Genomic DNA, 26,411 nt, shown 5'->3' on the forward strand with positions numbered 1-26,411 from the left:
GCAGCCAACGCAGTACAGCCCTATGGTTTTTGTAAACCCGACCAGTCCTCCTTTTGTCTTAGCATCTCTGTTGACAGTTTGCTCAATGCATATATCACACTCTACCTGAGCAAATCCATGTCCTTCTTGTCGCTGATCTGCAAATTCTCCACTAGACAAAGCATCGTATGTCAGAGGATGTGTGGTCTGCAAATCACACATTTCAAAATAATATGCTGATAAGTACCTTGAATAGTTTGGTCTTTCATATGCAAACATCTACGGAAGGATCCTCCGGATGATGGACAGATGAAGCTGCCAATTGCTTGTTCTAGTCGCTCTGGTGAGAAGCAAAACATTTTCAACTGTATTCACATATGAAGACCAAAATGCAAATGTTTGGCTCTCCTTGTTCATCTTTGCAAGAAAATCTTGGAAGGATGACACTACACTCTGGAAATCATTGCTACTCACAATACTTAACACTTCCTTCTTGTGAAAACCTGATTTCAACTTAGTTAAAATGTCATTTATAGTAACTCTTACCTGCTCAGGTACGCATTCAATATAAGCCTCCCACTGAAAATTGCGTAAGGCATCATGCATCAGCTTATGGGTACGCATGCTGCGGTTGTAGTGATGCCCATTCATCACTCCGTTGATGGAACCCAAAGCAATCACACCAGATTCGATCATTATGTCTGAAAGACCCTCATCTTTATATCGCTTTCCAATGCAAGCCAAATGTGTCATCTTAGTGTGGAACAGCCCAAGACGAATGACAAGCCTTTGCTTTAATGTCTCATCCCGCCATCGAATTTGTTGTGCTTTGGCATAAATAGCCTGGTAAAAAACAAGGACCATTACATCTTGCCCCAAACTTTCTGCATACTTCAAGGATCGTGTGAGGGTGGTTTGAACAGTATCCATCTCTGTTGGACTGGCATTGAGTACTGGCAGATAAGCAATTACTGATCTCTGTGGAATTTTCGTTGAGAGGTAGGTGTTAAAGCCAAACCACCATGTGATGCCACTAAACTTTGACCTTACTTAGTTGTATGCCATGTCAAGGTTACGTCCATCAATCTCTGAACCTTCATAACTGTTGTTACCCACATCTACATCTTTACCAATGCAAAAGGGACCTCCTTTTTCCCCACAACCCAAAAATTGGGTGATTTCTACTGGAGGAGGCTGTAATGTTCTGGCCCTTGTCCTTTTCATTGCTGGTGTAGAAGTAATGCGAGCTGATTGCCTTGGCATCTGAATCATAATGCCATTTGTGCTATGGGTGGTTCCCTTGCCAGAAAACTATTCCTCACCAAAGTCAATGTTATCCCACACTATTGTTGTGAAATGATAGGGCTGTATTTCTGGAGGAAGAGTATTTTCCCCAAGGTCAATTTGTCTCATAGCAAGTGCAGTATTATACTCTAAAAGAGTTGAGTGTTCAATGCTGTGTCCAAGGCCATTTAGAATTCCCACCAGTTGTACTGAGCCAGTGAGATGGCGTTCTGCTGTTGCAAGGGCAAAATGTTTTGGCAATGGTTGCTTACCTTCCTTTGCTATGAAAAGAATATCTTGGGCGATAGACAGCAGTTTCTCTTCATTTTCGTTACTTACTGCTACATAATTGGCATCTTCTGGCTCATCAGATGCACCAGTTAACCAGGCAAGGAAGTTAAACAGACAATGAGGAACAAGTACTTTTGTTTTCCGAATTGTTAAATCTTCAGCTGCAGGAGGCCATGGAATGGATAAGGACTTCTTTTCAACTTCAAACTTTGTCATCAAAGCTGCATTGAATAAGACTCGCACATATCCTTCAGTACTGTGAGTATGCTCTTTTTACATACGTTGCTCTTCTTCGGTTGAGCTATCAGTTGATGTGTAGTAATCATCTGCCAAATCTTTAGCTAGCTCTTCCGCACACAATCGCTCACTCAACACAATAGTGCTCATATTGCGATGTGGAGGATTAACAAAAACTAGTTGGGGGAATGCTTTTTGAAGACGTTTCTTCAAGTTTCACGTCCTGAATGGAGCATCAACGTCTTCAACTTTCTTAATCGTACGAATAAATATGCGACTGAGTCTTGCAGGAGTCAGGATTTCTTTTCCTTCTAGAAGTCGCTTACGGATTGTTTTGTCACTGAATTCCTCAAATGACGGCATGTATCGTTTCTGAGAATCGGTTAAACCAATCTTACTTTTTTACTTATGAATCTTGTAAAGTCTCGAAAACATTCCCAATGATATTTCAGTTCACGGGCCACCAGATCCTCCCCTTTTATCTGTTGCAAGAGTTCGACATGTTTCTTTTGTCTAGCTGCTTCTAACAGTTTGCCACCATTAATAATCTCACACCTCATGAGTCTTACTACCAGTCTTTTCCCGGTGAACATATTACGTTCTGTTTTCACGGAATGACAGATGATGCACTCATTTGGAAACATGTGGCGTTCCCTCCACTCTCTTGGACCACTTGCATTGTCGGACCAGAGGGCGCGTTTCCTTGGCTGTTCCTTTTCATCTACATCATCATCATATTTTGTTCACAATATTTGTTGTAATAAAAAATAAAAATCTATAAGTCTTCTTCCTATTGAGGGCCCATTCCCAGAAGTCATTATGAACTAAGTAGTAAATGCATATCATCAGTGTATCCCATATTGCTCATGTTTGAATGATGACAAGAAAATTAAAAGAAAATTTAATTTTGATAATAAAATATGCTCTATGTAGGCTATATGCAATGTTTTTCATCAAACCTATAATTTGCTTTGTCAGCCACAAGTTGAGACATTTGAAAGAAATATGCTGGTCAATGGTGTTGTTTACATCACAGTCAAACTGTTTACTAATAGGCCTAGAACTAATACTGTGTGTGAGGATATATTTACCTGGATTGATTTCGAAAAGCCAGATTTGAATTAGAGTAAAATTTGCATAGGCCTAGTAGGTATTTTGACTTGAACCAGCAAGATATTTCTATCGCTATATTATCTTTGCATAGTGGTAATATTGTGTACGTTAAAATTCGCCAAGTTTAGTCAAATTGGCTGAGCTCTACGCCGAACATACATTTTTCCAGACTGGGCTATTTGCAAAAACAGTGGTAGGCTAGGCCTAGGGCATAACTTAAATTAAGGGGCTGGTTGGAACCAATTTTTGGATTAATATCTTACAGATTTTAAACAAAAATACTAGTACATACCTGCAGCGCGTTTTTCAGCGAGTTTTGCCTGCCGGTTGACTTTACTTATGTCGCAAAACCGTTTGTAACAATCATAGTGGTATCCTATATCTGGATGTAGTGAAACTTCCCCAACACATTCTGAATATGTTGTGTTAACTTTAGGCCAATCGCCGTCGCGGAATTTCTGGCTATTTCTGCCTCCTTGCAGTCAAATTTTGTCCACTCCAAGGCAAATTTCTTAAACCTATCTAATGAACTACTTGTCAGTTCAATAAATTTTGATTTAGAGCAATCTTTAACGTGCATAAGACAGTTTTCTGAGAAACACCTCCACTACTGGAGGCGGCCATTTTGTTCTCCGGAACAATTGCTCTGTCAGTATTAACAAACGTTGCGATTGGTTGATTCGCCAAATTTTCGCGTATGCCACAAGAATGTCGTTCGTACGCTATTTCTGATCAGTAGAAAATAGCCTCGTACAATAATGCAAAAGGTCCCGATTTCTGTTAGATATTTACCGATTTTTAAGCATAAATACCAGCATCGCAAGTGGGGACAACTGAATATCTATTCAGAATAATATTTTCATATTTATCATTCACAAATTATTCACTCCCTCTTTGTGTTGCACGGAATGAAACGAAATCAAGGGATTTACCATAGCCTAGAAGATGCGTTTGTGTAGAGAGACCGGTAAGAGAGGAGTGAAGTAAATATTTGGAGTTTGTTGACTTCAAATGACATTTGACCTCCATCGAAAGCAATAATAGACTCCGAAGTTGAATTTGATATCATACATGTACAAAGTAAATATAAAATTGCCTAGGGTTCCCTTTTTGCTATATCATGTTAACAGGGCTTTCGCAAGTTGACCTGTTGCCTCCAAATGACCTTTGAGGTCAACTAAAAGCAACATTAGGCCCTCTAATATTTGATATGGTTCATTTACAAACAAAATATGAGATCTGTCTACGCTTCCTTTCATGCAATATCATGTTTACAAGGTTTATACAATTTTACTTTTGACCTCTACCAAAAACAATAGGCGTCTTGTACTCAATGCGTTACTTCTACACACCAAATATGGGGTATGCTCCTGCTTTCCTTCTTGAGATATCGTATTTAGAAGGTTCCCACAATTTGACCCCTGGTAACTCCGGTGACCTTTGACCTCTTTGTACTCAATATTGTACGTTTACATACTACATATGATATCTGTCCGAGCTTACCACCTGGAGATATCGTGTCTACAATGTTTTTACAGTTTGACTCCTGGTGACCACAAATTACATTTGTACTTAAAGTGGTTCTTCTACATAAAACATATGAGATTGGTCCAACCTTCCATTCTTCAGATATCGTGTTTACAAGATATCGTGTTTACAAGCTGGGCGTCACAAACGCACACCTACACCCGTGCGCGTATAGGTATGCCATCATGAATGCAAAGGTTATCATCAACAAATTAAGTTCCCTGGTACTTAACACAAGGACACATGACGAGGCTTTCCCCCTCACACCAATGATGCTGGTCACGTGCTTGGTTGAAATATCGGTTAAGTTAAATCTGAAAATGACATCAATGTGTATAATACATTGACGGCATAAGTATCAAACTTGGGGGAAACAACCAATATCGGTATTAGAAATATATTACAAAGTGTTTGTTTGATATTTTCATTGTTCAAAGTAAAATTGATCACACCATTGTTTCAATGACGGTACAATCCCTTCGAAACATGTTTTGTTTACAATACAAAGTTTGTATGGATTTCGATTTCGTACAGTTCTAATCAGTAGGTCTACAATGCTTAGCAGGATTTAAAGTTCGTTCTTAACAAACAATACTTATCAAATAAATATTTTTTTTTTAAATTATTTCCTTATTACAATCGACAATAAATAATTTATTACTTTGTGGCGGCAAACATTACATATTTAAATAATACCTTTCAATAATTAAATTAATTGCCTTGCTTAGTGTTCTACAATATTTGATATTTCTGAGATACACACATTTGGTACAATCACTTTAATTTCGATAGGAGGCCTAATAAGGAGAAAAACCGAGGTGATAATGATAATAGCCTATTTTAAATGATAATTTCAGGGATTAAATTTAATATCGCAGATTTGATTGGATGATATTTTGGTTTCCTTTGTTAGGTTACCTACTTAGCCCGCATAATGTTTTATACACAAGAACATACTAAAATACGATTTGAACTATATAAATATAACTGTTTAGCCCTTTGTTTGACACGCATAATATTTCTTCTCAATACGAACTTAACGACCGTGCTATTTGTTTTTCTGCTAAAAAAGTAAACACATTTGATATATTGCAACTGTGAAACGTATGATGTTGACAATCCAGCAGTGTCTGTTTATGCAAGGCGTTTAATAACGTAATTGAAAAATCTGGAGCTAGATGGGGAAAATAATTCATAAGGAATGTTTATTTAGCAGCCCCTCCCTGCCCCCGCCTAGCTCTTACGCCTATGTCTATAAACCCTCCTCTATTCAAGTTTCCTTCGACTGGTTAACATTACTGCATGTGGTGATACATTAAACAACCCATGAAAGCAAGTTTGCTTATTTAAAGTAAATCTTACAAAGAATAACCAAAAAATAAGAACGCAACGTATGCAATAATACGGCGTATGACCTAAAAGAAAAATGTGTGAAGGATTTCCACAATGAATAATTTTTAGCCACAGCTGTACACCTACTGACCTACTTAATGTCTGTTTCCATGGTTACCATGACACATTCATTGACAACATTTGAGGGATACAATGGACACGTGGCTCGTTTACCTATTTCTATTCATAGCTTAAACTGGCCTGTGTCATCTATTGTTATGTTAATGAGTCATTTTCGGGAGTTCCATGTGCGCAATTCCTACTATTGACTTGCTGTATAGAAGATTTTATTTTAAATCAATCGTATGTATAACGTAAGCTCTAAATGTATTTGTATAGAAAACTTTTGTAGAAGCGGAGAAGGCCTACTGTGTGTACTAACAAGGTGACGATGCTATTGGGTAGAAACACGGAATGGATTTGATTAGCTTACTAAAAACAAGTTTGTACGAAGGAGATGTCAAAGGGTGGGGATGGCGAAGGAAAGGGGATGGCGAACGGAAGGGTGGTGGCGGGTACAGGCTAGGTGTCTGGAAGGAGAGTGGATCAGAGGGGGCTAAACTAAACTTACTGTGATTGGGGTAAAGTATTAGTTATGAACACGTCAGCTGTAAGTTTAAGATGTCACTGATTACATTGAAATATTGAATTATGAATGGTAAGGTCGGAAAGGAGGAACTCTTTACGATGTTTTATTTTGGGACCAATGAAGGCTAGAGGAGTAGCCGTTGATTTGAATGAAAATATTCAGTTTGTCTGGCTATGAGTGATCTACGACGTTATGTAAACAATTTGATTCCTGAGTCTTGTCTAAGAAAAGAAATATTTGAAAGTATTAGTGAGGTTTACGTCTCTGTCTTTAAAACTACCATATATTCTTAGTAGGCCTATGTAAAGAAAACAATGGACATGAAGAAACAAATAAAACACTAGAGATTGATAATGGAGCTGGAGATAAAACAAACCTTTCGGTGACAGGAACAAAGAGGGTAAGGGTAAACATGAATCAAAAACAGGAAACTGCAAAGAACCACGAGTGGGGGTGGGGGGGGGGTCAACAACAATAAAATGTTAAGGACAATGCAGAAATTTGATGATCGATACAAGTATGAAGTAATATTTAGTACGGTTATTACATTTAAACAAAGGAAATGTTTTCATGAATTTGTTTATGAATTTATAAGATTAAGAAAGATGAAGCTCATGATGTCTCAACTTTGTTTTACTTTAAAATAATGAGTGAAATAAATACTAGGTTAACTGATTTGGCATTGACATGATATTTCAAAAACGTTGATGTATTTCTGTGTGAATCACAATTTTATCGTTGGAATTTATGTGATGCAGATTTGCCTTAATTGATTTTCAATGTTAAAAAAAATACCATAGAAATTTATAATAACTTTGTTACAATTCCTTTTTTTTAATCCTTTTTCTTATTTATTAACTTATTTTCCGCAACTAATTTTGAATCTGCAAAAACTAAAACTGTTTTATTGGATGCTTGTTTGTTATAAAATTCAGTTTTGCTAGATTATTATAATTTGATCATTATTTCTTGGGTTTTTAACTAAAGATGTTTTAGTTTTTGCTATTTTACATTGCCACTTTTTTATCTAAATTTATCTTAATCATGTTAAAAATATTTCTTTAATAACATGTTTATTATTGAACATTTTTTTGGGAGGTTTCACCTTCAAAATTAACATCTAGTTTTTATAAAACTCTCAAAATCTATTTTAGCTTCTTCATAATATTCATTAGAATTATTTGAATCCACCTACCTTGTGTATATAACTCTTGTTTGATCCTTATAAATATTCTTGTCATTCTGAAACCTATTTCTTAGTCAAAATTTAACAATAAAATAAACAAAGGACATTTTAAACAACCCCTACCTACCCCTCCAACCCTCTTTAGCCATAACCCAACAAATTCCCTTTTAGTCCTTTCTATTTTGTTTTATTTATCTTAACATTCTACATAATTCCTCTCACGATGACCTTATTATTAAAATAAATGTAACTAAACTAGTTATATCCAATCCTTGACATTAAAATACAGCATACTTTACATTATCCATTGTTAGTTTAATATTGTTAACTTTTGTTAATTGAATTAATTCTCTGTTTAACTGTTATAATGATTCTTACATCTACACCGGAATACTTACTCCAGCTCCTTCAAGCTTGTACACCGATAGGAGTAATGCAAGATGTCCACCAACTCTTTATTAGTTAATCTCCTGTTGTTGTCAGTGATCCGCAGCTTCTGAAGAGAACTCAGGATAGAGAGAGAGAGACCAGACTTGAGGATAAGGTTCAGACCAGACCCATCAGCTCTAGGAGAGCAGTTATCTAGATCCACACAGGATACAGGAATCTAGAGTGAAAGAATAGAGTTACTGATGAAAGAGTAGATAGAGAAAAATAGATTGGATTTGGTTAGGATTAGAATGATTATCACCATATTACAAATAATAAAAATAACGAAATAAAAAAAAAACTGGAAAGTAAAGCGATAAACGAGGACATTTAGTTCGTGTATATTTAAAAATAGGAATACATTAATAGAACGGAAATAAGGGATTGATTTCAAAGGGAGTCAAGTATACACAGAAATAATGGTTTAGATTATAGGAAAGTAAAACGGTAATGTTGGATTTAAAGGATTAGTTTGATTGATTTAGGTCCCGTTAATTTAAATATAGGAATAAATTAATTGAACGGAAATAAAGGCATTGATTTTAAGGTGGAGTCAAGTACAAGCGTAAATAAATGGATTAGATTAAAGGAAAATAAACCGGTAATGTAGGTTAAAGATTAAGTTTATTGCGTTACGATAAAATGGTTAGATAAATGCGTTATAGCTAGTAAGGTTAATAAACTAAGAACGTTGGATTCAAATTAGTAGAGTAAAGCAATGTAATTAATGAATCAATTAATTTATAGGAAACAAATCAAAACGACGAGATGAGAAGGTTACAAAAAGGGGAGTCAAGTACAAGCGTAAATAAATAGATTAGGTTAAAATAAAATAAACCGGTAATGCAGGTTAGGTAAAGATTAAATGTATTGTTTTACGATAAAATGGTTAATTAAATGCGTTATAGCTAGTACGTTTAATAAACTAAGAACGTTGGATTCAAATTAGTAGTAAAGCAAAGTAATTAATGAATGAATTAATAGGAAACAAATCGAAACGACGGGATGAGAAGGTTACAAAGATCCTCAATTAAAAAAATGAGATTATTCTACTTTTTTAAGAAAACTATTGATAAAATGTATTAAATTGTGTTTTAATTTATTACTTTCAGAAGTAAAATGTAGTTTGGAGTTTAAACATTTGTCATCAATGTAATGGGAATCATTAAATGGAAACCTCTACTTCAACTGATCAAAGTTTTTATAAAATGTTAGGATTTTTTAGAAGAATTATATTTAAATAAATACGTTTTTACTGATAATAGGATGCAATTTAGAGAAGCAGATGTAGATCAAATACATGTTTTTGTAAGGCGAGAAAGGTTGTTGAGGCTTCAACTAATATTTTTTTTTTGCAAATTAGTTCATTATGGAACCAAATCCATACGATTCAGCTTGAATTTAAGTTTCCAGTTAAATTGATTTGTTTAAATGATGATGTCTATCTGCGTTTATTTCTCTAAAAGCTAATTAATTTTATTTAAATAATATCAAATGGATTTTACCTATGTTTTCCTGAATTATCAATTTCATCCCTTAGTTACAGTTTCAGTGTGACTTAACTTCTAGTAGATTTCATCAAAATGTGAAAAAATTTGTGTCAAAAGTTTTCTTTCCTTTTGTTTGTAGATATTCCTAAATTGGTATTGCCTTGCATCTTAACTTTCTAAACTTGATCGTTTCTTCCTATAACATAACACCATCCGCTTTTTTTTAAAAATATTTCTTTAATCCTAATTTTAAATAATGATGATCTTGAAATACTTCATATCCTTGAGTGTTTAATTATTTTAATTAATTTCTACTTTTCAGTTAATCGGGTTGATAGGGTCTATAGTATATTATGTTACTGTGGAATTCATCTGGTGTTAACAGTTAGCGGACAAGCGTAGATTAATAAACACGAGGGATAAATTATTTAAGTTCAAGTTTATTGAAAGGATGGGGCCCTTTACAACCATATTTGGTGGCTCGAAATGACGTATGATCTTTAAAATTTATTAGACAAATGAAGAATCACGAGGTGTAAATGTAGGCGGAACTTGACGTTCGAATTACTGTTAGTAAGATATTAAAAAAAAATATTTTTAATAATTTTTTGGTTTATCATTTTTTACTTAAATATTACTTTAATTCGAATAATGTGGTAAAGAGGTTCTATATTTAACAAAGCTATATTTCACATTTAGTTTCAAGTAAATTGGCAGGAATTAGGTCATGCAACTTACAATCAATAGCATTATGGCAGACACTAGTGCTTGTTAATATGCGAATACCGGTTTTTTATATTCAGACTAGGAATAATTTAGTTCCTCACAATTAACACGCATTCTGGATTTCTATATATTGAATTGTAGGCCTATGAAGGGCTAGACTACTGAGTTAGCCTATGTAAGAAAAAGTTATTTTACATCTGCCAGTCGAAAATGTTCATGACTAGCTTTACTCTTCGCGTTAGATCTGACTGTATTTTATTGCAACTTGTCAATACCTTGTTATAGGTTATGAACGCTTTAACCTGGGCATCTATGAATCAGTCAGCAAGTAGGATACTTTGTCTTATTTTTTATTATGTAGATTTTCCAAGAATGTCCTTTTTCTAAAAGTACTATGTTAGTTTTTCAGAATGTCTAAGACATCTATAAGCTAACCATAGCCTGTTTTAGTCATGCATATCGCTAATTATGGCCTAGCCAATGCAAAAATCTAGCCTAGGCCTCTAAACCATACCGTCAAAATATCTCACTGCTTAGATATTAGCAGAGGTTTCTTCTCCACAAATTAATCCAATCTTAAAATCAATTCAGCACGTCGACTATAACAAACAACTGAACGAAACGAGCACCATATATAACCTCCACCAGTATGACACTAAACCATTCATTGTTAGTGGAAGATGTTCCATAACAACTCTCTGGATGTACACAGGTATTCAACAGCATGAGTCAACGATATTCATATACAGCTGTATCTAACATCGGTCTAGACATTTTGGCGCCAATAAACATAATAATGAAATCAGTGTCGTTTACGGGACGCAACGTAGGGCTGATGTCAATTGGGTATATGGTGAGGGAAAATTCGCGGGGCTCATGAAGTTTTTTAACAAGATTTTTTGAAGGCTAATTTGCGGCGTGAATCCTGGTTTCTTGTGAACCATTTTTCTAAATTTCATCTTGACGCCAATTAAGAAATCGATTATGAGGTTATACAGTTTTGCTATCTTTGCGAACTTACTTAAAAAGTAATTAGAACACATGCGGCGTAGAATATTAGAAAATTTCAGTTAAATTACTAGTTCTAAGCAAAAATAAGAACTATAGGAATACTAAGCATAAGAATAAGAATAACATAAATAAAATAATCAAAATAATTCTCTATTTTAGCCTAGAGCAGCTGATACGGTGTTTATAGCTTTATCTCTTACTCAAATGTGCGCTGTTCAACTGAACCTAGTTTATTTTAAGTTGTTGTGATAAATGTATTTATGATTATATATTTTTTACAGTAACGCGAAATATATAGTCTGACGCTTCTGGAAATAAAAATCAGTATTAGAAGCGGTATCATCTTACTATTTGGTACGGTACTACCATTAAGAAAAACTTAACCTTACATTAAAATAAAGTATTAGGCTACATGACTTAGACTATAAACCGTACACATTATTGTGTAGTCACAAATCTCTAAGTTAGATTACAGTGTATGCGGTAAAGTGTAATATACATGACTTGGTCAGAACTTGACACCAGAGAAGTAAATACCATTCTAACTGGGTGGGCAACTATCCCATTACCCAGGAAATTAGTTTGCCCACCCAGTAATTAGAAGAATGCTTGAGAATTACTGTAGTGCGCGTGCGCTTAATTATTGTCATAACTGGTCAAGTGAACGACACCTACATGACTGGACGTTGAAACTTAAAGTCTAGCTGCGTAGCCAGTTTATTCTGAGCCTGTCACGGCGCTCGCAAGCGCCCTCACTTTGTAAATACCTATACATGACTTTACTCCATGATGTGTTGTCCGCCAAATAATAACACCGTAAACAATCCAAAAATTCTTGCTAATACTGCAAGCACCCAACGCCCATTGCAATACTGCGTATTTGCAGGCAAATTCAGTGGCAAGTCACCATATCATTCTGTGATAATTAATGTTATCCAACTGTGGCTAAGGTATCAGGGGCGTCGATCCTTAACGGTAAATGGGTCTTTGTCTCCTCTCTTACGGCTACAGTTGGGGGAAAATGCCGCCCCCTGCATGCCCAGTAATTGATAGTAGATACATAGGACAAAAGAACCAATCACGAAATATGTGATCATATTCATAAAATCATTGTTAACTGCAGCGACAAGAGTAATGCCCAGCCAAACAAATTGTAAATAAAACCACTCCATTTCAGAGCTGGATCATCTATCTGGATCTTTGCATTATCAAATCCAGGGCCAGAAAATCAAACGATGTCTTTTCTTTTTCATATAGGCCAACCTTATAAGCCCAAGTTTCGACATCTTAAGTCGTAATTTTGCCGCAAAGTAAACCGAAATCAAGAGTTTGTATACACCAAATCATCTCTTAAACATTCGTTTTACTTCATAGTACCACTCTAATCAAGAAAATATCATTTGATAAAGTAGTTCAGTAATGTTCAGATAAAATGGCAGGAATTTTTGAGTCAATATATGATGGCAATTTAAAGATAATGTTGAAGAAGAAACAGTTTCAGCTTTTGGATAAAAAGGTCGAAATTCATAGAATATGATCGAAACTTTGGGAATAAAAGCGAACTTTTGAAATACAGTAATCAACATTTTGAGAAATGAAGAAGTTGAAATTGTCCCACTTTGGTCACGGTAATATCTACAAACGTGTTTTTTTTTTTTTTTTTGGTTAGCTGCCACCCCCTCCCTCCTCCTCCTAACACCTTTCATTTTCTCTCCTCTAGGTTACATATTCGCTTAGACTAGGTCTTAGTGAATATTGAATCATATTGACATAATGTACAATTCTATAAAATCGAGGGCGCCCTTTCGACACTACTTTGATACAGTACAGTACGGGGACTGGGATATAACCATAAAAAGAAGTACATGGTTTGGCCAATTTGTGTATGCAATGTTCCTTATCAAGTATATGTGCCTTACTGGAGGGGTTCTCTCGGTAAGTTTGACCCTCCATTCCTAAAAACAGATTGACTTTGACGAAAATTTATCGAATGACCAATTTTTCAGAGGGGATTTTTCTTGTGGTGAATAGACACGAGTTGTGTAAAGTCTCAATTACGCAATCGAAACAAACTAGGGAAACATTTAAATCCGCTTATGAAAAACTGTTGTACTTCCCTGTTTGTTTGGCGTGAGTTTCCCACAGCTACATTACTGGCTTACTAAATATGATGAAACTGGAACATTCCCCAGATGGTGAACATGATACTGTCAAAGCAAAATTTCCACGTATCGCTTAGGCCTATATGTTCCTTTCATAGGCTTATCCAAGGACTATTGTAGCAATGCTCAATGATCCAATGCCAGAATAAGCTTGAGCTAAAACAGGACAGTTGATAAAATATTTATATGTCTAGCTGAAGTATCGTACTAGCCTAGTATAAGTTTAAAAAAAAAGATATTTTGTTCAGATTTACTAATTGAAATCCAACTTCACAAGCACTCTGGAGTTGCTTCCTGTGCTGGGATATTTTGGATAAGATCTAACTTGAGAATAGCAAAGGTTAAGTCAAATTCAAGGTTTCCCAGAGAATGAGATCCAACAGTCGACCAAACATGTGTTATTGTACTAGTTGTCCCACCCAAAATATTGCAGCAGTTGAAGGGCGGGTCAAAAGGAAGACCTCCAAATGAAGAAAGAAGAAGGAAGAGTTGGAAATCTCCAAAAGAGAAGGCCTCCAAAGCGAAGACCCGGAAAACGAAGACTTTCTCAAATGTCTTTTTACGGCATCCAACATATAATCACAAGGTCATGGGTTAATTTCTTTCGGGTCTTCGTTTTTCGTGTCTTCCTTTTAGAGATTGGCATAATAGGGCAACCTCCAAAACAAAGTCCCGGGAAAGAAGACTTCTCAGTTATCTTACTTTGGTATTCCGATAGCGTTAACATTCACCTATAATCTGTAGAGATGTAATATACGGTTAAAATTGCATTAAACCAAGATTCCCTTACTTTAATAAAGAGTACATTAACATCCCACGGGACCTGCGAAATAGTTTGCATCAGTCTCATCGGGATGTTCTCAATAGGGAGCTTGACTTAGGCCTGTAGCAATCAAAGTTAGCTTTCATTTATTTCATATTTTTTAAGTGTAGATTTGATTTTTCTTCGTATTTGTCGCTCTGTTAAAGAATGTTGTCATTAGCCATTGGTAAAGGCTCAGCCTCGCACCACGAAATCGTCCGAGGGAAATCGATTTGAAACTTTTCAAGGAGGAAATAGGACCGGCTTTGACGCTGAATACTTATTTTCTTTGCGAAGGAGTCTAGGGATATTAAGGATTGTGTTGCTATTTTCAATGCGACTTTATTATCGCTAATCTATCAATTAGTATATGACAAGGATTAGGCAAGGGATAGAAAATAGGAAAAACTACGAAATTCCTAGATAAGAGCAAGAGTATTCTTTAATACTTATTCTTTTTTAAACAACTACTACTACACGTAAGTAATTTGACTGCGGCTACATGTAACCGTAAAAAAATATTTGATTTTAAGATTCCAGGTATTATTATTCAGCGTTGAGTAAGAGTCCTTGCGAAAAACAAGCGGAGAAATGTAAAACAAATCTTCTAATTTTAGAAAAACGCACCCGTAATAGAGTTTCAGGCTATACAAATAGTAGATGTTACCCGTATGTTGTTGTCGATAATTTAAATCGTCTTAAGTATCCACCCGAGGACAATGCTTTAAGTTGCGATGATAAAGTAAAGATAAAAGAGTGCGAAGTTGCTTTTGACACCTTTAGCAACCAGAAAAGTCCAGGATGTGATGGTCTTTCGGCAGGTTTTACCATTTTGTTTGCCCCGATACCAAGGAGCTAGTGAGAGCCTCACTCAAATAAATATATTTTCCATTAAAACTTCAGTAGTCAAGTGGAACATATCTTTTACAATATTCTGCGACATTAGAATAATATGTTTACAAGTGTTCACAGGTCTGTGCGGTACAGGAGGGAACTGTTGTACATCTTCTTTATTAGGGTAATTACAGCGCAAATTTTATTTTGAGCAACGGTTACTGGTTCAACAGGTTATTGCTACTAGCGAGACTTCGCCTCAATTATTATCTGTTTCAGAAAAAAGTGCCACAACTCTATTCACTTATATCAATGCCGGAGTTTTTTTTTTATTCATTGCCGAAGACCGAAGGTATATATACAATGGCGATGGTGTGTGTGACGCCTTGGTTTCATACACGATATCTCACGAAGTAAACATTGATAGTATATACGTTGGCTTTGGTGAGTATATAATCTCTACTGTTTTTCCTACAGTTGAAAAGGTCATTTGAGGTCAACATAGATCAAAGACTGAAATCTTGTAAACAAGATACCACAAGAACTGAAAGTCGGTTAAAGTTCATGTAGATAGCACTTGGCAAGTTGGTGATATCTGAAGATTTCACAGAGGTCAAGGTCATTTGAGAATGGCAAAAGTCAAATTCTTGAAAAATTCTTAGCACCATATCTCAACAAGGAAAAACTGGCTGAACTTCAAGCTTTCTCGTTATATATGCCTTGGTGAGTAAATGATTCACGTAGTTGTTCATAGAGGTCAAAACTCCTTAATCCTTAATGTTAACATGAAGTCAAAGGTCATTTGAGGTCAACAGAATCTTCTAAAATACTTGTTTTAGATCTTTTAGAATCGGTTGGATTCCAACAACATGTCCGCAAATCCACTGGAACTTTTTGTCATTGGCACACCCTTGCAAGATTTGGTTATTTCTAGGAAAGCCGTGTTACTTTTTTTTCCCCGACATATCTGTTCATACTGGAATGCCATCTGATCACATGGTAGTCAAGCGTGCCTTTAATATATTGCGATCACCTCCTGTTAAAGTCATATTTTGCCCTCGTAAACTTCGAGGAATTGATGTTGGTTTTTTTCAAAGCAGACACCGCCAATATGCCTCTTTATTTAGGCTCAGCCTCAAACCTTGTTAAACGATATGAACACGGTCTTGGCGTTTGCTCGATACCCACGCTCCTCTTAAACAACGCATAATCACTCTTCGACCACATGCGCCATGGTATTGTGTTGAACGAGTTAAACAGCGGAGGAGAAGATTAGAGAGGAACATGATCAAATCTGGGTTGGTGATACACAAGCAACTGTACCTCGACCAATACAAGTTCTATCGTGAAATGCTCAAGAAGGCCAAATGTAGTTATCACCAAGATGAAATTGAAAAGTGCAACGGCAATTGTTTGGCCTTATATATCGAATGTGCAGACCTAGTCAAGCACGTATTTTACCAGATCATGACTCGGAGAAAACGCTAGCAATGATTTCGCTACTTTCTTTAACAAAAAGCTTCGAGACCTCCGTGACACACTTGACAACATTGCACCCCAAAATGTTTTTGTTGATCTTCTTGACGCTGGTGATAGCACCCTTACATCATTTGATAACATTGATATTGATTACGTTCGAAAACTTATCACCCAATCTACCACCTCGTCATGTGCTTTGGACCCAATTCCAAATAAACTCCTCAAATCATGTTTGGATCCTCTACTACCTCATATTACAAGCATCATCAATCATTCCCTTTCATCTGGTACTATACCACAAAACTTGAAACACTGCACAAGTTGTACCACTTCTGAAGACACCAGGCATCAACCACAACGTATTTCAACACTATAGATCAATATCCAGCCTTAAATTCCTTGTTAAAACAAAAGAGCGAGCTGTTGCAGCACAGCTTAATGAATATCTTCAGCACACCGGTCTTCATGCTCCAAAACAAAAATGGCATATCGTAAATTTTACAGCACTGAGACTGCAATGTTACGAATCCAGAATGATCTCTTACGAGCTGTCGATCAACACCATGAAGTTGTACTTGTCGTACTAAATATTTTAGCTGCGTTTGATACCACAGATCATGTGACTATACTTGAACGCTTGCAATCCCGCTATGGTACATGTCGGTACTTCATTGAAATGGTTCGAATCCTATCAACGAGGACGTATTCAATCTGTCGACATAGTGGGAGTTTTGTCAGACCCGCGTACATTATTTGAAAGGTTACCACAACATTCGGTACTTGGACCATCTTTATTTGCGATGTATGTTGTTCCTTTGGGTGATATTTTTACTGCTCATGACATCGATTATATGTCTTATGCGGACGACATCCAAATGTGAGCAATATAGGATGTCGTTTAATCCAAAGTCCATTTTCATATTTATTGCCAAGGAATCACTAAGTCATTTGACTTTCGTTTACTTTTTTTTATAAAGTTGGATATGTTGAGCATTATTTAGAAAATTGTAATAAACACCCAGTCTTCCCTGATGAGAATTTAGGAATGCTTTTTTTAATCTGACCAACTGTTTACGATCAGTGTAAATTCATGGACAGTCTCATTTTTGTGTGTGTGTGTCAATGTGTTGTGTACGTATGCACGACTAATACCGTCCATTATGATGGTATATGTAAATACAATACCGACATACACATTAATCTATCCAAACACGAAGCAAATATATTCTGGAGATCATTTTTTTCTATTTTATTTTAGTGTGTTTTATGAATTATGTTTTAGTTTATTTCATGTAAATCTAATTTAGTTTATTTTATAGCATTTTTAACTTCTCAAAGTGGTATATGTATTGAGAGCGTATGACGATGCTGTGCAGTATGTATGTATGCATGTATGTACAATGCATGCAAGGTCGTGGCAGCGCCATCATCATACATAAGAAAGGAAATTGGGAAAGTCTGCGTTTTCGGCCAATTTCTAAGAGGAAGACCCAAACAAGGAAAAGGGACATTCTGAATAAATCAAGGGTGTATGTGGGTATCGAGCATTGTTTTGCATCGAGCGTTGCTAACATGTCAACAATGTGTTATACATGATACTACGCTAACCAAAAAATAAAAGTCTGGAAGAGATGAAAACACAATAATTTACATTATTTAATATAACTCTCATAAAGAGAGGCATTCTAAGTATATGGTTTATTTGGATGTCACGCATATTATTACATCTACAAAGACGATCAGTTAACGCTATCGGAATACCAAAGTAAGATAATTGAGAAAGTCTTCGCTTCTGGGTTTTCATTTTGGAGATTGTCTTAATATGCCAATCTCTAAAAGAATGACCCGAAAAAACAAAGACCCGGAAGTAAATCATCCTATGACATTGTGAATATATGTAGTGTGTGGTAGAAAGACATTTGAGAAAGTTTTCCTTTTCCGGGACTTCGTTTCGGAGGTTGCCCTATTATGCCAATCTCTAAAAGGAAGACCCGAAAAAACGAAGACCCGGAAGTAAATCATCCTATGGCGCTGTGAATATATGTAGTGTGCCGTAGAAAGACATTTGAGAAATTCTTCTTTTTCCGGGACTTCGTTTTGGACGTTGCCCTATTATGCCAATCTCTAAAAAGAAGACCCGAAAAAAACGAAGACCCGGAAGTAAATCATGCTATGACGTTGTGAAAATATGTAGTGTGCCGTAGAAAGACATTAGAGAAAGTCTTCGTTTTCTGGGTCTTCGTTTTGGAGGTCATCGTTTTGGAGATTTCAAATCTACCTTCTTCGTTTTTCGTCTTGGAGTTTTTTTTTTTGACCCACCCGTGTTCGTGGTTTGATATTAACATGAATGATTTCGATGAGTGGTTTAAATTCTTCATTCCTTTCATTATTCTCCTTAGCAAGTATCGATCTCTCTGAGTATATTTTGTTAAGTATTGGTTCTGTATGTAGTTCATAAAATAAAACTTTACCTTTTAATTCCTTTTCACTTGTGGCTTTTAATTTGGTCTATGACATTAATGAATATAGAAGAAAACACTTTCTTGTATGTAAAAGCACTATTTTACGCATGATTTGGAATAAATGATGGGGTTGGTACATTGTAGAAGTTATTACTATATTTATCACTTAATGTTGTTATTTTATAACTCCATAACATAATAGTAACATATTATGGCTTGTAATGTCGGGCGATACAGATTTATCATGGGGTTTCAATTATTCAATGTAATTGTTATGACCTCGTAAAGTACGACTTGTCATCTAATAAATGGAAATTGAAATTAGAGATTATGTCTAATTTAACCGTTAGTTCTGCAGATTTGTTTTGTTTATAAACAGAACATTAAAATAAGGAACGATAGAAAAAAAAAATAAAAGTTGGAAGGTGTAAACTTATATACTTAAAGTGTTAAGATAAACTAGAGAGTCTTTTAACGTTGTGAATATTTGCATATTCCAACTACTTAAATTTATATCTACATTGTGTGATATGTTCGTGCGACACACAATCCATGTAATTCAGTTTGTAGCAATGAATTAGCTTTAACTAGGCACTTGTTATATTCAACGGCGGTCGAATGAATGCGTTCGAATACTGTCACATACACACACCTATATTTATGTATATTATGTATATATATATATATATATATATATATATATATATATATATATATATATATATATATATATATATATATATATATATCATATATTTCACTTCCTTTGAGGAATGATCATTTCGAGTTAAGAGAAAACCTCATTAACTTTTCAATTCCGAAGTTACTAGAAAAAAAATCGTTTATTAAAAGGGTAGAATTTCCCCTCAAAAGTGGAGGTAATTCCGAATGGTATATAACAGAATTACGAACATGGTATATATGTTGATCCCAACTTTACACCTCGATTTTGACCAAATACGGCTATATATAGTTCCGAAACTTAAAGGTTCCTCTAATTACAATGAAATCTTCGCGCTTTTACTTTTTCTTCCATTAATTTGCAATATTTGAGAAAATAAGAGTTTCTATTTTAACTGGCAAATTTACACGTAACGAAACAACGCCCCCATATATAAGCAGTTCTTTCTGTGTTCTGTGACAGGGCAGTCGATCGGATCGTATCGTTGCTATCACAATTGCCTACATTCAACGTTACTTTATGTGGGCCTAGCCAGGTAGTCTACAAAGGAAAGTGCCGCGGGTTACCGTAAACGTTGCCCATTTGAAGTTGGCTTTGGAAATTTGGTGGAGTATTCGCATTGTAAGTAAATTCCTTAAAAGAGTTCTGGACATTTTAATAACATTTAGAGTAAATACCTTCATACTGAACACAAATACAGTTTGACCAAGGTTAGACTTAAGTTAAGTGATAGTAGACTAGGCCTAACGTTAGTCCTAAATTAGGCCTATTAGTATTAGTTCTATTACAGACTCTGGTAAATCACAGTTGCCTGCTACTGCTTGTGCTGATACTAGTAATATAAAATGTGATAAATCAATTAAAGTTTATACTTGTAACAGACTGACCGATCTACAAATTTTGCAGACTGGTGATAAAGGCTTAATAATTGCCGCACCTCAAAATATTACTGCTACTAGCAACGATACAGCAGGCAACAATAACTTTTTGCAGCCAAGCAGAGTTAAATATTTCATGAGTTTGAATCCATTTCAGGTATATGCTGATCAAATTGTGTTTTTGCATGTTTTGGGCATTTGGAAATCTTACTCCCTAAAAATAACCAAAATTACCTCAGTATAATACCACTAATCTCTGAGACCTGACCTTTCTGAGGTTACAGGCTCAGAGCATAGCAAACAGCATCCAAAGATAATGGATGTTTACTTAGGCCTTCACTACAGTAAGCTTATCGACAGATGTGTCAATTTATGGGTATGTATGAACTTGCATTCGTGCGATGCAATTTGAACCATTTCACGAAATATAAATCTTTGGGTATGTCTCAATCTCTCTACCATAAAATAAGGCAGTTAGAAAGTCACAACTCCACAAAAACAGATGCACGAGCAAACGGAACACTACAGTAAAAGAAAGCGCCTGGTAGATTCCATATTCCATAAACGAGTTACAAAAGTAAAAAAAGGGAAAACGTTTGCCGTCTCGGTACAATATTCATCCTCACAATATACTATCTGAACGTGTTAGTGTGCATCACTTAGCCCTGTGCGTACAGTAGTAGTGGTGTGTCATTGGTTCTGCTTCAGAGAACTAAGTCACAAAGGGCCTCAGTGTAGCAGTGTACAACAATTTTTTTGTAACATGATTTTTTCCCCCTGCACCTATGGGATGAATCATGGCTGAGGGTAAACAATTGAGAATGCATTTTAGAATAACAAGGCAAACATGGCTAAGTAATTTAGGCATTTTGATATTAACGTCATGATGGGGTAGTGTTAATAGTGCTGAAGTAATAGCTTGATCAAAAGTATTCCTCAAAGTCCCACAATGTCGTCACAGGGTGACCTACAGACACTTGTGCACTTAGGAGTTTTTGTGAAAGAGCAAATTTTTTGTCCAAAATTGCTAGGTTTGATCCAGTTTTACGAGCCCCATAACAAAAAAAAAAAAAAAACACAGTCTGTGATATATCAATGGAAAAGTGTAAAGATTCAATGTAACATATTTGAAAGGATTAGAGTATGTTGAAAAACCACCAGCTATGCATTTTAAAGAAATAAACAGTACCTCATTGAACCTTGCATTGTGTTCACACTAATGAGTTATGAAATTGTTATCAGTGTCTTCATCATTAAAGGCTATTAATTAGGTTAATCAATGGTCTCACATATTAGTGCAATCATAGAAGTTAAATTTCAATCAGGTTATATGCCAAGGGAATCCAGACCTACTTCATAAAAAAAAAAAAAAAATCATGGCTCCTATAAAAATCATTCATGATAAAAACCAGCATACATACAGTATGTGCAACAAAAGTAGTTTCATATTGGGTATCATATCCAAATAAAAGCTCTCGATTGTATTCAGTTTTCATACTTTTCAAAATGACCATCTGTGTGCAGTAATTTGGTGTTAGTAAGTAACATAAAAATGCACAAGACTAATGTTCAAAAGGCACTAGATAGTTGTCATGTCCGTAGCATAAACCAGGGAGTTGTTCCATTACAACTCCCTGCACGAACACACTATTAGGATCAGAGTTGTTATGGAACAATAACAACTCCCTTGTATGATGTTAGCCCTGTACTGTGTGACAAAATACTTAAATGCATACATGTGGTAACATGTTGCTATAATCCGATACTAGCTGGTTGGGTGTATAAATAGATCACCATTATGCAAACTGCACTGCACATGGTTTCCATTATGTAATAAGTTTTAATATATGAGTTTGTCAATCTGACATATATGCTACTGTTTATGGGTAGGCTGCATGTACAACTTATTGTATCTTAATAATATACAGCAAAAAACTATTGAGAACTGTGATAAACAACATTTTCAAAGTGACAGTTGGGGATCTAACAAGACCACCGAATTTTCTGTATCTGTATAACATGATACTAAACATTAGATATCTCTGCAAGCTACCCTTGCTTGAGATGTATGGATTAAATAAGGTTTTCACAAGTTTGCCCTGTTGACCCAACCACTGGCCTAGACATACCAATAAATAGATCTATTCATGCTTCAAATTGAGTTTTCACAATTTGACCATTTTTACCTAAATTACCTTTGACCTTCACCAAAAACAATAGGCTTCTTGTACTTATGATGCATCTATGTACATACTGTACCAACTATGACCTGGAGTTAGTTTTCTAAAGTCTTCCCTTTAATATCCTCTAAGTCTGATCACCACACACTATATATAATATAAATTTACTGTACTAAGTTTCAACACGTACAAAGAAGATGAAAATTTGCTGTTTATTTTCAAAAACTTTAAAGGATCTAAGCCAACGGCTAACAAAGTAAAGTAAGAAAGACTTTCCACTTCCCACCAAGTCTACTGCCAAACCTTTTGTTTTACTTTGCTACTTCCACCATCATAGAATGTAATCAGAATTGAAATGACTTTATGTGTAGTCTTTCAAAACCAAATGTACTGTAAATCTGGAAGGCTGGAATGAATTGTAGGTAGGATTGTGAAGCAAAGACTTGAGGTTTTAACACACCATCACATTTTAACCTTGATTATGATGTGTTTATTTTTACCTTTTGCAACAATGTCAATATCAAAATGTGAGGCTTTTGAAAAATATTTACATGGAATGTACTTCAGTGAAACTTTGACATATGATTGAAATGTTGTTTTGGTTTGTTGTAAGTTAAAAAGAGCTGATGGAATTTCTCCACAAGAGAAGGAAGTACTGTCATCAATAAAATCTGCAGACAGAAGAATATTTTTACTGAAGATCAACATTTTCAATGAGAGGAAAGGCTTTCGATTAAACTTGGACAAACAACTTCTGTAGATACAATGAGGACTAGATTTATATGTCATTGCTTGGAGCCAGGTACGGTGCATTCTATGAGATTGATTTTTTCTTTTTAGTTTCTGGACAGGTATATGACATGCATACAAATTAAAATTTGTAAATGAATTTTCTTCCTTCACAGCATCATAAAATACATTATTAATAATCCATTTATGTTGCTGTATTTGAGAATAATTTTCGTTAGTAAAACAAAGATTTTAATCATATTCATTACATTAATTATTATTAATGTAACTCCCTTACTTCAATGTATCCAATAATACATTGTTGCCTCAATCCATTATTCCAGTTTTAATAATGCTGGGAGGGGAGACACCAAGGTCCTTCAATACTTCTGTTACCCAATAAATGCTAACTAGATGCTCAATAATGCTTCCCACAATGGGGATGTTAGGTCAAGCAAACCTTAAGTCTAGTGGACCCTCAATGTAATGGGCACCCCTCTGTTGGTACTGCATGTGGTATAATTTTGTTAGTGAATCTTAGAGTTTCATCCTAGTCATTACATTGAGGTAAGCTCTTTATTAAACTCCCTTACTTCACTGCAGCGTATTGGTAATCAACTATTCTAGTTGTAATGTTGCTAGTACTGTATTTGAGAGTCCTTTTGTTAGTGAAACGAAGAGTTTAATGCTATCCATTACATTTAGGAGTACTCTCTAAGTCTCTACCTTCACAACATCACATAATAAATTATTAACAATCCATTATCTCTTTATATTTATGGCAGAGCTGTTCTGTAGTACTGTAGACTCCAGATACCAAAGATCACCTTTGGTAGAAATTCTTGAACTGTTATTATAATTATGCACCCAGGAGAAAATTTACCTCATGCTATAATTTGTTTTCGGACAAGATAAGTGGCAGCAAACTCTTCCTGGTTCATAAATGTTATAAAACTGCTGGGAGGGGAGACGCCAAGGTCCTTCAATACTTCAGTTACCCAATAAATGCTAACTAGACGCTCAATAATGCTTCCCACAATGGGGATGTTGGGTTTAGCAAACCTTAAGTCTAGTGGACCCTCAATATAATGGGCATTCTCCTAGTTGGTAGTGCATTTGGTATTCTTTTGTAAGTGAAACTAAGAGTTTCATCCTAGTCATTACATTGAGGGATGCTCTTTATTAAACTACCTTACTTCACTGCATCGTATTGGTAATCCATTATTCCAGTTGTAATGTTGCTAGTACTGTATTTGAGAATCCTTTTGTTGGTGAAACGAAGAGTTTAATGCTATCCATTACATTTAGGAGTAGTCTCTAAGTCTCTACCTTCACAACATCATATAATAAATTATTAACAATCTATTATCTCTTTATATTTTTGGCAGAGGTGTAGTCGAGTCCAATTAGCCAGAGTCTGAGCCAAGAACGAGCCCACTTGGTCTGAGCCAAATCCAAGATCCCTCAAGTCCAAGCCGACTCCAGATATTCAAATATGATCACCTTTGGTTAAATTCTTGAACTGTTATGATAATTATGCACCCAGGAGAAAATTTACCTCATGCTATAATTTTTTTCGGACCAGATAAGTGGCAGCAAGCTCTTCCTGGTTCATAAATGTTCAGACCGGGCGCTCAACTTTCAAACCATGCAGGGAGAGGCAAAATCATATTCAAACCACGACCACCGCCAGGCTAAAACGGGCTTGTTAGAACCCTGCTCTACTAAAAGTAATATTCTAGTTACATTTAGGATTGCTCATTAATATTTTCAAATCATCATCATTGTCATGGTTGCTACTTTTTCTGATGTCATCATCATTTGTAAATTATTGTTACTGTTGCCATGTTACATTTGCCAGTATCAATTTTGCTTGTTGTTCACTCAAAATTGCAGAGTAGAAGGAAGAAAAGTTAGCTAATAGTTATTATACCATATGTTCTTGGTCTATAAATTCAGTGGCGTAGAAAGTACTATTGAGTGGAGGGGGGGGGGGGCTGAAGACTGATGGCCGGCCCGGGGGAGGGATCTAAGGCGAGGGGGTGTCCCCCTCCCCTTTGGAAATCTTTTTGCATTTCCAGGTGGACTCAGATGCAATTTGGTGCAATGTAGCACACTTCAACCCACCCACTCCATTTTGTATATAATTTTCATTTTCACCTGGCCTTAGATGCAATTTGGTGCTCCAAATGAAATTTGTTTCTCATTTGGAAATTAAAAAGGGGTTTTCTGACTTGCGAAGCGGGGGGTGGGGCGGAATGATGCTTCCGCCCCTCCATATTTTTCACCGGGGGCTGGCGCCCCAGCCCCTCGGGTTCCTACGCCCTTGTATAAAATGTTTACGCTGAAGTCGGTATGAACAGAATTGTTTATAATAGTGTTTCTTTCTGTTAAAGTATTTTCTGAATCATTTCATCAATTTTATATTTATACTGGAATTTTCAGTAGGTGTTGGTTTCATTGAGGGTCAAAGGCTACTCAAGGTCAGTAGAGTAACATAGAGCATCTAACTCAACAAGGAAAAATTGGTAGTCATACGTGGTGCATATAGGTTTCTGACATTGAGTACTATTCTAGAAATTTGTTCAGTATAGAAGAAGCCCATGTGAGATAACTAGATATCTGAAACTGAAAGCCCTTTTAACATGATAATTAGATATTGGAATGATGAATGGAAGTTTGTATGCAAGGGTATCATGTGCTGAGTTCACGCTAATGCTTTTAGCCAAGTCAAAGGTTATTTGAGGCCAATATAGGTACAATTTGAAAACCTTCATGATCCCATACTATCTAGTATCTGACTAGTAGCTGCTTCAATAGCTGAATCTTAGGGCAATTAATATATTTATCAGAACAAGTTATGTACCTCAAAAGACTTCTTAAGCTCTTTTGAGCCCCATTCAATATTGCAGTATATTAACTTCATCATTCTTTTAACAAATTTACTCC

At 35.6% G+C, this 26,411-nt stretch overlaps 2 protein-coding genes across 2 annotated transcripts in view; both read right to left on the reverse strand.

Moving 5' to 3' along the window:
• The window catches only part of LOC139982191 (uncharacterized), a 297,534-nt gene that overhangs the window by 228,127 nt on the left and 42,996 nt on the right, over positions 1–26,411 (reverse strand). The window lies entirely within an intron of this gene.
• LOC139982553 (uncharacterized) overlaps positions 1–26,411 on the reverse strand; it is a 139,997-nt gene that overhangs the window by 96,663 nt on the left and 16,923 nt on the right. Inside the window, exon 6 of the mRNA XM_071995446.1 lies at positions 7,997–8,205. Within this exon, the coding sequence (XP_071851547.1) occupies positions 7,997–8,205 (209 nt within the window). The remainder of the gene's footprint in view (positions 1–7,996; positions 8,206–26,411) is intronic.

The sequence above is a fragment of the Apostichopus japonicus genome, chromosome 16 (assembly GCF_037975245.1).
Source record: "Apostichopus japonicus isolate 1M-3 chromosome 16, ASM3797524v1, whole genome shotgun sequence".
Classification (NCBI taxonomy): Eukaryota; Metazoa; Echinodermata; class Holothuroidea; order Aspidochirotida; family Stichopodidae; genus Apostichopus; species Apostichopus japonicus.